Below are 15,347 nucleotides of genomic sequence, written 5' to 3' on the forward strand. Positions count from 1 at the left end.
TGGTCGATTACAACGCTTTGACAACTTTGGAGCAGAAATGCTAACAAGTTTATCATTCAATTTCTTACTTTTTGATTTTGGTCTTAAAAAGCTTGTGGGACCGAGCTGATTGAGAGAACCGGGTCAAATCAGATGTAATTTCTTGCTAAAATCACAACTGCAGCATTTACAGAAACAACATTAAAAACACAAACCCAGTCTTCCCTTTAGAAAAGTGGATCATAAAAGTTGCATCACAAACTCACAAAGCACCCCCACCCTCCGTCTACGCAGAGCCTCACCTCCTCTCGTGCAGTGCCTCACCTGTGGTACCTTTTATCAGCGCGCAAAGCCTCTTCTTCTTGCCTCTGCGTAAGCTGCTCTTCATGTCCACTCCAGCAGGCAGCAGGAAGCAGAGACCAGAGGCTCCAGCATTTATACGCCTCCATCCCAGAGGACACAGAGCCCTTCAGCCCCATCGAGCCACTCAGCGCCCCGGGGAACTGATCAGCAGCATTGACAAGCCACACGTCACCGTTCACAGGCTACACACCAACCCACACACAAAGTACATGCTCTAATGCTGAATTTACTCTGCTGTGGTGTTATCTCAACACTTGCAAGTTGTAGCAGTAGAGCTCTTTATCAGACATAAGTAGATTATTAAAGCTATTCACACCTATGATTCTCCATCTAATATTAGCCGTGACTGTGTCAGACACATTGATGGCTCAACTCCAGCAAAGCAAGTCTTAAAGGCAGAGTTATAACAAACAACCTGTATAGTGAGTGCAACCTGTGTATCCAGCACATTGTGAGATGAGCCACTTGAGCGGCTTAACATCCCATTCTAATCACAAATGATATATTAAACATAACCTGCTATGCTAATGAGTTCACTAATTAAGCTAAGAAATAAAAAATATAAACTATTTATATGCCAGCACATTTGTCTTCACATACCACATTAAGCATTAAAGAGATTTCCTGATTCATATGCAAATGTATGCAGCAAGTTGCTCCAAAATGTAATCTGACTATCGACTCTACAGACAAACACCACCATGATGACTAAACATCTGGGGTAAAACCACTCACACAGTTAGAATAAATGCTTAACAGCCTCACCAGATATAATACTTTGCCAGTCCTTGAACATTTCTCTTCAATTTTTTTGCGTGCACATTATAATCTTAAAACATACGTTCACATGCATGTTACCTTCTCATGGACTGTGTCTATACTTTTCATTGAATTCATAAGTTTAACCACTTTCCTTCGTTCTGAATGCCCACCCCACCTTTTGAGCTTTCTTCTCTAAGGCACAAATGCTATCTGGTTACACTGTCTTTAAATCTAAGCAGCGAGGCAGGTAGTAGATTCCTCTAAGCACTCTAAAGCAGCTTTGTAAAGCAAACCTTTCCGTCTCACACTGAACCAGCCAGCCCATCAGTCCATGATGTTATTAGTCTTGATATTAAAGTCTTTGGAAAAAACACAGTTACAGCTTAAGAGGTTTTAAGGCATACGAGAAGGAAAGGACTGTCATTGTAAATAGGATCTTTCTTTTGATACATCCCTGCCTGGCTGCCCAGGAGGCCGTCAATTTATTTATTTATTTTATATATATATATATATATATATATATATATATATATATATATATAATTATTATGACAGTCAGCTGGAAGAAAAAAAAAGATGATGTAATGGATCTCACAAGAGAGCAGATGCACAGAGATTAACACAGCTCAAGAACAAAAGTGTTATGGAGAGTAGTTTTATCAATGACGTCATACTTTCCAACAGGACAGACCGTCCAATCAGAGCTACTTGGTGTTCCTGGCACACAGCTGTGAAGTAGGAAAAGCTCAGGGTTTGACGTTTGTAATAGGTCGAAGTTGAAAAAGGGATACGGGAGAATTATTACGCTTAAGTAATCTTAGAGATTTGATCAGATTTTACTGTGTGCACTTTTTCCACATGCAAACATTTCCACTAGTCCTAGATCCTAACTTTATTAAGCCATTTGAGTTTCTCCTGTCACACAGAAACAGTAGCACTTGATCCCTTGCTTGAATTTAATACCACTGAATTGCTCTTTTTGCGTCACTCACTGAACTCCAGTTTTCCACAGATCCACTGCAATCCAGGTGGAAGTCTGAGTGTGCAGGGTCTTGTCTGCTATCATTCGTCAACTCTTCCAAAAATAACAAGAAAACCAACATTACATAACAGAAATGATTTGTGTCAAATGTAGAACTTTTTAATATCATCAAAACATGTACTATCTGACAACAACTGTGTGTCTGAGATCAGCAAAAACACCCTCTTACAAGTCCACCTGTACACCAACTGAACAGCATGGCCAGCAGGCAATCAATATACTTGTCAAACATTATGATTGACTGGTGATACAAACATCAATCCAGCTCTGGTGAGTCATACCACGCACAGTAACAGATCCCCTAAAGTTATTCCTTTCAAAATAAGAACAAAAACCTCCAGTTTAGTCGCTTAAAAGTTTGGAAAGAGAACCAACAAACAAACCACTCGCTGCCTAAGACCTCATCGTTATTCTGCAATATAAATTACATGGTGTGAAAACAGTCTTCTATAACTAGAATAAAACCTAATGGGCTCTGACATCAATTTCACACATTTTCATTAGGCTACCACACAGAGTCTCCCACTGGAACGAGTCACAGCTGAGACCTGAACCAATTACAATTTCCATAACTGGCCGAACTGGCATTTCAGTTCCTCTTGAGGGTTGTTTCATCATGACTAATAAGCAACCTTTATCATTAGTGGATGCCATGCAGGGTTTGTCAGTGATGAAACAGAATAAATAAGCCTCAGACCAGGTGAAACCACAGTGTGGCTGGTTCGGGTCCAAAGTGGCATAAAGTAGCCGAGGCCCCGGAGCGAGACACATGACTTTAGACAAGCTAAAAACACAAAACCTTAAGAACTACTATGTGATGAATAAGCCTTCTTATACAGTGGGACAACTCAGCTCCACTTGGCTTTAAAGACTTCCTCACATTACTTAAAAAATAACACATTCATTCAGTTTCTACACAACCAAATAATTGAGACTGGGGAAATTAATCAAAGGTATGTGGACAGGAACATTAAGCCTTTGGTAACATATCTTACTTTGTCAACGGCTGCTTCTTTGGCATTTCCTGCAATACCGATAAACTTGCACTTTTGGTGTGTGGATGCCTCTTAACAGACTCACATGCTGAACTTGTGCCCAATCTAAGATCTCCACTCTAGAGGAGATGCCGGCCTGGAACGTCCTGTTTGTCATGTGAACTGAGGTAAGTGGGGTCAAAGCAACAATTTGACCACAGAGCAGTTTATTGCATATACAGTACAGACCAAGGGATCCAATCATTTTAATGAAATTTAATAAGCAGTCTGAGGGGCAAATGGCAGGCTGCTGCACAACTACAGAAACAAGTGATACTCTTTTCAGTCAATGCCTATCAAGGAGACCAGTGTAAGAAAAGTAACCTCTTGAGTATGACAGAGAGATGTGTGACATATTTTACGATGGGACTAAAACATTTATGGCTAGCCCATGCAGTCCCTCAGAAACAATTGAAGGACATGAAACCCAATTCAGCATAAACAAGTTGACTACGCTGCTTTGTTACTGTTGGATCATGGTAGTGGGTTCGGCTGCCACAGTGCTGATGGATGATGATTTGTTGCATGAAACACGGCTCTCAGGGGGAAAGCCCACTTCAAATTCTCCCGGTATGACATGGGAAATGCAATAAGAAGCTGCCAGAAGTCATAAAGAAACTACACAGCATGTTGTTATTGAACTTCTGTGATGAAAGCAGATCTCAGAACTGGTGGAAATGCATTGTTTATGATCCAGCTCAAATAATTACTATGCTATTATTCAATGAATGCTAAATCATTTTTGCTTGGCAGGCTTCACCCCTGTTGGCAGCTTACTTAACTGTATGCTGGTGAAGTGTGGGAGATGGTGCATACAGTTAGGTTGCAGTTAGCAATTTATATACGCTGGGATCTTAAGCTCCTCTTGAATTTTAGACAGTTTGTCAAGAAAGAAGCATGAATATAAATGTGGATATTCAAAAGCATTGAAACAACGCTCTGTGTTTATTACTCTTTAGTGAATGTTGTAAATTGCACAGGCTGAATACCAGTGAGGTTTCCCCTTGTGGCGAGGCCAGTAGCAGGTGGTGAAGTGAGCCATGTGCGCTCTGTGTGAATGCTGTGGTTGTTTGGATAGTTATAGCAGGGCTCTGTGTGAAGCTGGCTCAGTACAGAGAGAGACACAGAGAGAGAGGGACAGGAATAGTCCCCCTTCACCACAAACTCCCACAGCTATAGAGCTGATGCAAATTTCCACGTGACCAAAACTCCACATATTCAGTGCAACAGAAAACACAATTAAGAATTACTGTGACAGAAGCTCAGAAAATAATCAACATGATTGCATTCATGTGGAAAAACAGATATTCTAGCTCCGCTGAGTCGCTTAGCAGAAAATTGCCATTACCTGTGCAAAATCATATTTGAGCACAAAGCCTGGTCACATGCATTCATGTGAATGGTCTAGCTCGTGTGGATAATCTATACTCTGACACATGTACACACTGTATATGCACAGGGGAAAACCTGCAGCAATGGTCAACTATGTTGGAAGGTTAGGAAGAAAAAACACAGAGGAAATCACACACAGAGAGATACACTTAATTGCAGGGTCAGCAAGAAGAAAAGCAACAAGCACATACCTCCGTGTCGCTGTTTGTTTCTGAATTTGCTGCCATGTTTTCCCTTCAGAAGCAGCGGGATTTCTTTAGTTTCACCAGTGACAGAAACCAGTGAAAAGGCCTTGGAAAGCTCCTCAGACTGAGTGTTTAGTTTCAGGGCACTCCACTTAACACAAGGACACCTATTTTCTCTGCCTCACCAATCAGATGGCATCCAGTTTTCTTTTCCAACCCCCCCACCCCCCAAACTTGGACTGGAAACGTCTTCTTTAAACAGGTACACCTTCGATCTCTGCAACTCTGCATCTGGAGCTTTTCAACAGCTCCACCCTGCTCTGGAGTTTTGGCCAATCTGCAGCTGATATGCAGATGAGCTGCAGCTGAAGTGTCGGCAGCTCCTGTCTGCAGAGCCGTCCCGACTTCAGACGAGGTGATGCTCTGTAGGGAGCTCAACAACATCTGCCCTGTCGCCTTGCTACAAGCCTCTCGTGCCCTCATTCTTAAAGCCACATGCAGGAGATCCCTACACACAAATGATTGCACACAGCGAGAGTTTCCCCTCGGGGATCAATAAAGTATTTCTGATTCTGAAACAAAATCTTTGTCACTAACACACATGTGCATGAATGAAGAGATGCGTCTCAAATGATTCAGAAATGATTGAAATTAACTCTGACTGGAATAATAAAGGTGGAGAAACATGAATCTTTCAAATCAGGTCAAAAGATAAGGGGTAAGAGCATCACAGGAGGACAACAGCAACAACTTCTTACAATGGCCGTCACATCCAACCCAGACCTCCCAGCTGGCAGTGCCAGGGCCAGAGAGGCACAAGAGGAATCAATGTGTGTGTGTGTGTGTGTGTGTGTGTGTGACCATGGTGGGGAGGAGAGGTGACTTGTGGCCTACATGCTACAAATAATCTTTTCATCTACCTCTCTCTCTCTCTCACACACACACACACACACACACACACACACACACACACACACACACACACACACACACACACACACTTAAGTGGGCCACAGCACAAAGCTTTTCCATTAATCTCTGTGCTTTGCAAGTCACTCATTTTTAAGGAATCAGGATTTTGTGATTAAGTTATTGCTTTGGGTTTTGTACAGAAGTGAATGGGAAAGTCAATGATTCAATGAGTAAAAAGCCAAGCAGGAGTGAATCACTACATGACTGCGTTTAACAGACTGTGACAGTCCCAGTGACTTACCATAGCCCGACACAAACCACAAAGACAGATCTAGTTTGAAAAGTTCAGATTGTGTCTGGGCTGGGATCTAATCTTCAGTATTTTAGTTTAACATGAGAAAGAAGGGGAGCGCAACAACACAGGCAGAATTCAGCTGAGAATTCATTTTCTGCCTATGGGAGGAAGAACTAAACGTAACATGATCCCAATCTTAATAGCTCTCACTGCAAGTGTGCCAACTTATACAACAGTAATGACTACCATAAGTAGCAGACAGAGAGTAACACAAATAGTATCAGGTCAACAGACACGCCAGTCTAACAAACCACACAGTAGGCAAATCTCACTTAAACCCCCTCTTAATGTGTCACATTAAGAGGGGATATCACAGAATTTGGCCTGGATGAGAGGGGAAACAAAAAAAACGTAGGCTCAAAGACAGGAGACGTTACTTCCTGTAAGGAAAGATGGTGTCTGGGGAGATGACTTCAGGTCTGCTTTAATCCTGTCTGGTTGGCCCTCGACATGAGGGTGATTATCATGGACCAGCTGAAAGGGCTGACAGTGCCCAAGGGATGGATGGCTTTAGAAATACAATCTCAGGCTGCACACACACGCACACACATGTACATGCATTAACTTATATGTTGGCCAGCAGACACACAAGCGTCAGACACACTAGTAGACATGACAGTAAAGTGCCGTCTATGATGCTGTGAGGATCACATTGCTGGTTGTAATTAAAATGTCTCTTTGTCCCTTGTTTACATTGTGAGGTCGTCTGGCTCAGGTCCAGCAGGGCTGGAATGACTTCCGTGATAAAAGCCACTGCACACAGACCGGCAGCCAACAAACACTGGTATTCAAAAATGCCCAGCCAACAAACCAGAGAGGAGTTTGATCTACTAATTGCATCTGCACAAAGCACAACTGTCTGTGTTATATGTGATTGGAGTTGTGTAAGTGCAAAATGTAATTTACTTATTGCAGAGGATGCAGCGTTGGCACTGTGCACCCATGGGAACAGACAGTGGAGGGAGGGCAGTGCCACCTGCTGCTCATGACAGGAAACAGCTCATCTGTGTTTTAGATGTGCATACAAGTCTTTGTGTGTCATGCACAGTATTGTATGTGCATGTGTCAAAAGCACAGGTGTTACTAATAACAATAACAATTGCTTTGTTCTATTTAAGTGTCCTAGTAAGCCATGACAGTGTTACAACATGGAGAATACCAGGGCCCTGAAACTGAAGTAGCTAAATGGAATCTAGCCATCATTAATTTACACCTTTCCTACAGTGACATGTCAAAATGTCTGCTGTGATAAAGGCCTATTATTTACAACCTAAAAACATACAATCACTAAAGCTCTAGATGCTCACAGACATGTAATGGTATAAAACAAAATAGGGCTGAAATTAATATCACCTTATGAATAATAATATTTGTCTCATATCAATATATATTACAATATGGAAAAAGTAGATGATGTAAAATGATCTAATTGATGTTTAATGGCACAAACGATGTGCCGATGCATTACACACGTAAACCAAACCCTGGACTTTTGTTTTATGTCCAGCACATTCAGCTAGTTGCTATCTCTGATGAGAGCATCATTACATGGTTCTCAGGCAAATATTGTAATTAATATGTTGGTTTTGTACTACAGGCAGATGCATACTGTACACAGCAGCTCTGAACATGAGGACAACTTTCACCTCAAGCACGAACAGTCATGTGACTTTATCTACAGCAGGGCGTTTTGTGAACACTCGAGAGGAAAATCCAGGAAAGAATGAAAACCTGTGTACTGACTCTGAAATATGCAGAAAATATGAATTGGATATACATTTTCTCCTAAGCTGTCTGAGAAACTGGATGAAATGTCTTAACTGTACAGTAACAAGCAGTGGACGCTGACGCCCTCTGAAGCAGATATCCACCACCTCTGCAGGAACATAAATATTGTTCCACAATAGTGAGGAACGAGGAGCCGCTGGATTTGCTGAATATACACTTCCTCCACTTCCTCCTCCATTCAATTAAGGTTCTTTATCTGACACAGAGAGATTCCTGTTGGAAAGCAGCTAAAGCATTTTCTCACTTTGTTTTTTCCCCCTTGAAAGGTGGCATGGTGCAACAAAGGCTCATGTGGCTCTGGGGAGGGGGGGTTTCCGCTGGACGACTTAAAGAAAGGGAGAGGCCTTTCCAGATTAAAAGTGAGGAATTCCTTTGTTCATTTCAATTCATTTTAATCATACCGTATATTACAATCAACAGTCACCCTAAAGGTTTAAACGGGTTTATGAGGGACATAGCTGGTAACAACAGTATGTTCATGAGATGTCAGATTTATGTGTTGTGTATGGTCAGACGCTGTAACCTGTGGCTTTGTTCAGCCTTTCTGTCCACTGACCCACATGGACCAACTCTGCCTGCAGAGAGTGTGATTTCCAGATGGCCCAAAATCTGTCTCAAGATCATTTTAGCTACATTTTTTCCTATTTTAAGGATTACTCTTTGAGAGAGTTACAAAACAAATGCACAAAGAATCAGTGGGAAAAGAGCAGAAAATAAGGCAATTCTGGCCATATTCCAATTTTGGCATGTTTGCACTATTCTGGGTTTTTTTTATCTTTTCCAACAGTTTGATAAGTCTGAACAGCATCATTAGCAGAAGCATGGATGGCATAATGTGACCTGGCTAAATTAAGAAAGAATAGTTTAAAATATCAAGCAGATTTAGAGCTTATCGAAATCAGCTTCACACGCACACACAAGGTGCTGAAGTTACACTTCAGAAGCCACAACAAAGGGCCTGGTTTCCCCTGAACTCAGTAATTGCATTTTATTCCACCACTTTTGGCAGAGACGTGGACATTTTAATGACTTGTACTGTTTATTCTCAGCCATTATTCAAAATGAGAACCAGGAATTATTATGTCTATTGGTTTCCACTGAATTCCAGATAGCTGACTGTTGCTGAATCATGGAGAAACCACAGAACAAATTGCACAACTTGGATCCAGTCTAGAAAGGTGCTATTAATATTTATATAGGCTTGATGTGTTGCACCCAAACAGAAGGGAGGAAAACCAACACCTGTGAGACAAATGTCGACAGCAGACAAAACAGGCCCAACATCTGCTGGGTGGTGAACTCAGTTTGTCCTTGTGAAAGGAAGTCAGTAGGTTGTTGTGTGGCCTCGCTTCTGCAACACTGAATTCCAGCCCATCTACATCCCACATTACATGAACACAAAACCACCTTGTGTGATTGTTGGCTCCTGCTGGGCCTTATCACAATGCTTCTGAAGAGGGTGGAGTCTAAAGTCAGATTCACAGATCTGCTGAAACAGTGTTGGCATTGTGTCTTGAACAGATTCAATAAGAGAAATTACATCAGCGTCTGGACTGGGTTTCCTGTCTTGCCAAAGGTGCAAATAGTGTGGAAACAAACACAAAGTGGCTAAACTATTCTCAGATTCATTACTTCTGCAATAGTAGATTAAGAAACCTCAGTTGGGAGTCTCCAGGGCAATATGCAATACGCATAAAAAAAGTTTGACTAAAGAGCAAGTCTGCATTACAGGCAAAACACATGCCTGGGAGGTAATCTGTGAAGTTTAACAACTTGCAGCTTTACTACTACACTAATCGGCCCTATTTTGGCAAATTTGAGCTTGACCTCACAAAGCTTTGTTGAATGTCTTAAAAGGCAAACACGTGCTTTTGTCGACAGAAGTATTCCTCAAATTGATCTCAGAGCCATGTAACAATAAGCAGAATTTAAGGTGCAACCCAAACCAGCAGCTGTGTGTGCACTTTTGTTTTATTATTTCCCAGTATCTATGTAACTGGTATCCATTTCTGCAACTAGAAGCACTACCTTGAACAATCCCTCGGCCTCTGCTAAGTAAGGCGGCTGTGACTCAGCAGTAAGAGCGTATCATCCACTAATCGCAGGGGTGGCGGTTCGAACCCGGCTTCTACTGTCCGCAAGTGTCCTTGAGCAAGACACTGAACCTCAAATTGCTCCTGATGGCTAAGCCAGTGTCTTGCATGGCAGCTCGCTGTCATTAATGTGTGTGTGTGTGTGAATGGATGAATGAGAGGCAAATTGTAAAGTGCTTTATAAATGCAGTCCATTTACCATTTAAGGTTTTGTAAGGTTTAAGATTTCTTCTGTGTAGATGAGAAATTGCACAGATAAAACAAGTCCTGAGTCCATTAACACATTATCTTGTGATGTCATTCTAGAGAGTTCAGCTATCAAATGGGCATGATAGGTGGAAGTGTTTAATTAACAAGTGTTGTGCCATTGTTTTTAAATGCAACATACTATAAGCTAGAACTGGAATTAAGTTTTTCTGTTCTCTCTGGTAATCTCTCATCTCTCTCTTGATCTCTGGTAATCTTGGAGATGAGTGGAAAAGAGAACAGTTTTTGAAAATGAAACAACAACATGTAAGGCTCAGGCTAGTTTCGCAGTGGTAATGTAATCTAGATGTAATTCTATCTTTTGAAAGTTGAGAGACGGCAGGCTTAATAAAACATTTCTCCTGGTCAATAGTCTGTACAGTATGCTCTGATGTTTTGCCACTGGGGGATACAGGATTTACTATGCTGAGCTGACGATGGTAAAAATCAGCAAATATAGAATCACACAACACTGAACAAATTTTCATTTCATAATGTCCTTTCACAGGAAAACCCCCCACATCTGTAATAACTCGGATTGTCTCTTGGGACAAGATTTCAAAGACAGGAGGAGGAAGGATTTATGATGCACATTATTGCAGATTATGTCTCTGGTACCAGAAATTTCTCTAAGTAATATACTGACCAGAGAAGAAGTAACATATCGCTGCACAAACAAGCTTCAGACTGCTGTGTCAATGTCACAAATTATGTTGTGCTTTAAACAGTAATGTATATTTGAGCGCAGAGCACAATGTAACACACACACACACACACACACACACACACACACACACACACACAACAGGCCTTAAAACAGACGGTCAGTGTACATGTACCCTCTTGGTACAGCCATTACACAACAGTTCTCACCTACACTATAGAGCAAAAGTGTTACTTCAAGTGAGAACAAGTCAGATATTTGAAAGTGTTAAATTCTTAAATACTTGAGTGTGTGAGGGTATAATCCTCTATCAACTCCTTTCCAAAGAAAGCGCCATTTTAGAAATCTACCACATAGACAAGCTTTGGTCTGAAGACTTCCATAAATAAAGTTTGGGGTGAGTAAGGAGATAAATATATAATAGGTTAACATTTCTTCCCCAAATAAAGAAGATTATGATGTTTCATCTGGATCCACTATTTGTCAAGTGCAAAGCTGCCTTGGTTTCCCTGCCACCCCTCCTGGGTCGTCTGGGGTCATCTCCCTGGTGATTGAGCTGTTTATCTTGTACATCAAAGATTGTTATGCTCCTAACAGCATCATTGATTGACAAGCAGCATCCCCCAAATTGAGCCTACGAGAACCTGTGATTGACACTCCAGATACCACATGAGGAATCCGTGTGTGCTCAGGATTATGAAGCTGTTAGCATAATAAGCTGGTTAGCAGTTCAAAATCTCTCCACACACTGGGGCTAAAAGCTGTTATAAAGGCTCAAGGAACATGGCTGCTACATCTGGGCTTCACCTGTGAATGAGCCAACTGGAGGTGATTTCCCACCATGTGGCCTGAACAGCTCTCATATATAGTTAAGCCAAGGGTCTGTTCTTATGCCAGATCTGTCTGAGTGTATTTAAAAAGTTGCCATTTACATTTAGATGATTCTTTGACATGACAAACCCAGAATAATAGTAAAAGTAAATGATTTCTGCTAATTCTTAAAAAAGGATTCAGAGACTGTGACTTGTACCCTCAACAGATGGCGTTGGTGACTTCTGGGGTGGTGCCTGACTAGCCTGGTCTCCAACATGAACTACACATAATTATCCCCTTCCTCCTTCTCTTTCCATCTGTTCTCCTCCTCCCGGATGTAATCCGTTTCTCTAATCTTGATGCCCAGACACACCAAGATGCCACAAATAAAAGAAAAAACAAAACAAAACAAAACAAAACAAAACACACACACACACACACACACACACACACACAAAGCTTGGAAACCTCAACACAAATGGGATGCCTTGCCAACCGAGTCATCTGTGATGCCAGTGACTTTAGCACATGCAGCTCAAACATACGTTGTGCTAACTAATGTGCAATCAGCATGCAACCCCTTCATATTGGGATTCACACTCCTCTGCCACATATTTGATTAACCTCTCTGGTTTACAGGTGCCTTTTATAATGTACAGCTGGAATGAAACTATAGGAACATCTGCCTGCCAGGAGCAGGAGCAAAGCCTCAGCACTCACTAATGTACATCCTTTTGACCTCAGTAACACTGCCACCAAGAAAACATCAATCTCAAGGCATGCACACTGCAGGTAGACAGAGACAGTCAGACAGTCATTAGCACATTATTAAACACACAGTTTTCCTATTAAAGACTCCTGACTGGTTCTGAGGACACCGAGCTGGGAGAAATAAAGATAAACAAGTGGTCATAGCATCAGACTGTAAATATCACTGTCAAAAACAAAAGGCAGATTGATGAAAACATAACCGGCGCGTCTGCCTCTTCACATTATAAACCAGGAAAGGTTGTCTGTGACAGAAGGCTTGTGCCATGTAGCCAAGCTTATCTCACTTCTCATCACAATGCAGATGACACGCTACACTTACCATTCTGCAGATGTCCAAGACACACACACACACACACGACCCAGTAGGACAGTGACCGACCGCGAGCTGCTTCAGGTCTGTACGGACAAACCTTTTGCGCCTCCAGCTCCAGCAGAGCTACACAGTCTTACAGCCAGACATTAATAACGTAATGCTGCATCCCAGGCTTGACTAGCTGGTGCTACTGCAAAAGGAGCCGCGAGAGTGGAAAAGGAGAAAAGGGAGAGAATTGCTTGAGTGTGAGGTTTAGACAGAAGGGAGAAGGAAAAGCTCTGTGTAGATCAGGCTTACTGACAGACCTCAGGAAGAAAACAGGTGGGAGCTGGGATATCAAACACCAGGCACTAACTAAACTAAATCACTAAACTCTAAGAATCTTAATATTAAAGTATCAAACAAAACAAAAGGCAACAGAAAAGATGTTCTTACATGTAAGTGTTTGGGATGAACCTTAATATTGTGTTTGGGGTCCTGGAGACCCCAGGCCCTCTCTAACAACTCAAAAAACATACTTAACTTTGTTTTATTGCCTTGATACTTCATGACTTTTCCTAATTTTTTGAGAATTACTTAGAAAACTCGAATATTGTGCAACTTTATTTTCTCACAGGTAACTCATCTCAGAACTACAGTACACATTTTTATGGTTTATTGAAAGCTAAACTGAAACCCAAGGTTACTGCGGTGGCAACAAGTTAAGCTTAACCACTATGGTTTAAAAGTTGTAGAGGGCTGTCACCTCTGGTTTGTTTAGGTAACTCCTGCCCTGGCTAAAGTGTGTTTGGGTACATTCAGTGGGGCATGCTAATATTTATTTAGGTTGTGCATAGCCTGCTCCCTCACTTACACATAAACAGAACAGTAGCTACGAGTAAGTTTGACAGCCTTTAATGGTGCAGTGTCAAAGTTAGTACTTCTGTGCCTTTAAGCTCAAACTTGTCACTCGACTTGTAGGTAAAACACAGTGATGAGTGGGCTAGAACCTTTCTTCTTTTGCTGATTATATTCATTTTTGTAACCTCGGTTGTGCTAAAATATTCACTGTCACTATTTCCACTGAGCTTTACTGTTCAATAATCTATGAACCAAAGGAAAAGCAGTACAAGTGCACACTGAGTTGTGAGAAGAGTGTGGCTGCAGATTTCTGGTGAGAGCTGCACGAAAGAGCATGAAATTATATAGCACATGGTGTGCGTTACAACCCAGGGCCAACAAATGGAATTGAATTATAAGCTAATTATGATTATAATAATTCATTTATATTGTTTGTTTTTTTTGTGTTGAAGTTAACATGTATACCACTAACTGTTGCAGCACCATAGTGCATGGATTAAAGTGCTAAAACAAAGATTAAAGTTTAAAGGGACAATTCACCCCAAAATCAATAATACATATTGTTCCTCTTATTTGTAGTGCTATTTTTCCATCTAGATTGTTTTAGTGTGAGTTGCTGAGTTTTGGAGATATCAGCTGTAGAGATGTCTGCATTTTTGAATATAATGGGACTATGTGGCACTCAGCTTGTGGTGCTCAGAGCACTAAAAAATACATTTGAAAAACTCAACAGCAATGTCTCTTCAGAAATCGTGACCCGGTTACTCAAGATAATCCACAGATTTGTTGTGAGCAGCTTCATGTAGAAACTATTTTCTTTCTACCGATAGTTACTCTGCAACTCACACGAAAACAATCTAGATGGATAAATAGCACTGCAGATAAGAGGAAAATATGTATTTTTGATGTTGGGGTGAACTGTCCCTTTAAGTGGTTGTTCAACTGGCAGCCCATTAAAGTTGCCAACTTTTAATTTGGAAATACTGTTTCAACATCAACATTTTGATTTGACATGAGGTAAATATACTGAGGCACTGAGCTTTATACTGGGAGTTTTGCAGATGTGAAAACACTTGAGCAATAAATGTCAGACAGTAGCTAGCCTTATATTATGTGCTACTTGCCTGCCAATGGTAAGTCTATAACTGTCTTTGCCATGTCTCTGTGGAAAAAACAGTCAAAAGCAGAAAACAATCTTAAAGTCGCCCTCATTCTTAAAGTGGGTCATTGCACCATCAGATCTGTGCAGATCGAGGATTTAGTGTAGTAAAAAAGGTAGGACATATCTCAGTAAGCATGGATAAATGGTGAATGTGTAGAGTGTACACATTTAGTATGTAGACTATTAACACTGAGATTTGTATCTGCTCTGAAAAATCTATTTCTTCCTATAATGAGAGAGAAAAAATGTAGTAATGATGTAATTAATGAGTTAAATCAGTCTATTATCTACTTCTGGTCTGTGCAGTTTTCTCTCATTTGCTTGGTAGGGGGTTAACATTTTCTTACACTCATTAGACGCATTTATTTAGTAGCCAAGACCAAACAAACAAACCTGTTAAGGCTGCAGATTTGGGGATTAAATGTTTTTACCTGGCAGACGAGTGACCTTTCAGTTGGCATAGAGAAAATGCTAAACGGCACAGAGCATCTCCAGGAGAAATATTTTCAACTCATCTGAGACTATAAGAAGCCTCTTTAAAAGGAGCTGCAGTCAGAAACACTCTGTTCTGTGAGTCGAGCTGAAAGGAGTGATGAACTCCATTGTTAAACAGCCTTGGGGTCTTCATGGCTG

The 15,347-nt window shown here is 41.1% G+C and overlaps 1 protein-coding gene across 11 annotated transcripts in view; it reads right to left on the minus strand.

Moving 5' to 3' along the window:
- Positions 1–15,347, minus strand: part of sept4b (septin 4b) — a 41,706-nt gene that overhangs the window by 10,120 nt on the left and 16,239 nt on the right. Inside the window, exon 1 of one of the 11 annotated variants that reach the window (XM_044202207.1) lies at positions 4,764–5,045. The exons of 1 other annotated variant lie outside the window; for it this stretch is intronic. In XM_044202207.1, the coding sequence (XP_044058142.1) occupies positions 4,764–4,799 (36 nt within the window). In that variant the 5' untranslated portion in view covers positions 4,800–5,045. Of the gene's footprint in view, positions 1–303; positions 649–4,763; positions 5,126–12,718; positions 12,808–15,347 lie in introns of those variants that run through there. 9 more of the 11 variants (XM_044202203.1, XM_044202206.1, XM_044202211.1 and 6 more) reach the window with 9 other exon arrangements.

The sequence above is a fragment of the Siniperca chuatsi genome, linkage group LG7 (genome assembly GCF_020085105.1).
Source record: "Siniperca chuatsi isolate FFG_IHB_CAS linkage group LG7, ASM2008510v1, whole genome shotgun sequence".
In the NCBI taxonomy this organism is placed as follows: Eukaryota; Metazoa; Chordata; class Actinopteri; order Centrarchiformes; family Sinipercidae; genus Siniperca; species Siniperca chuatsi.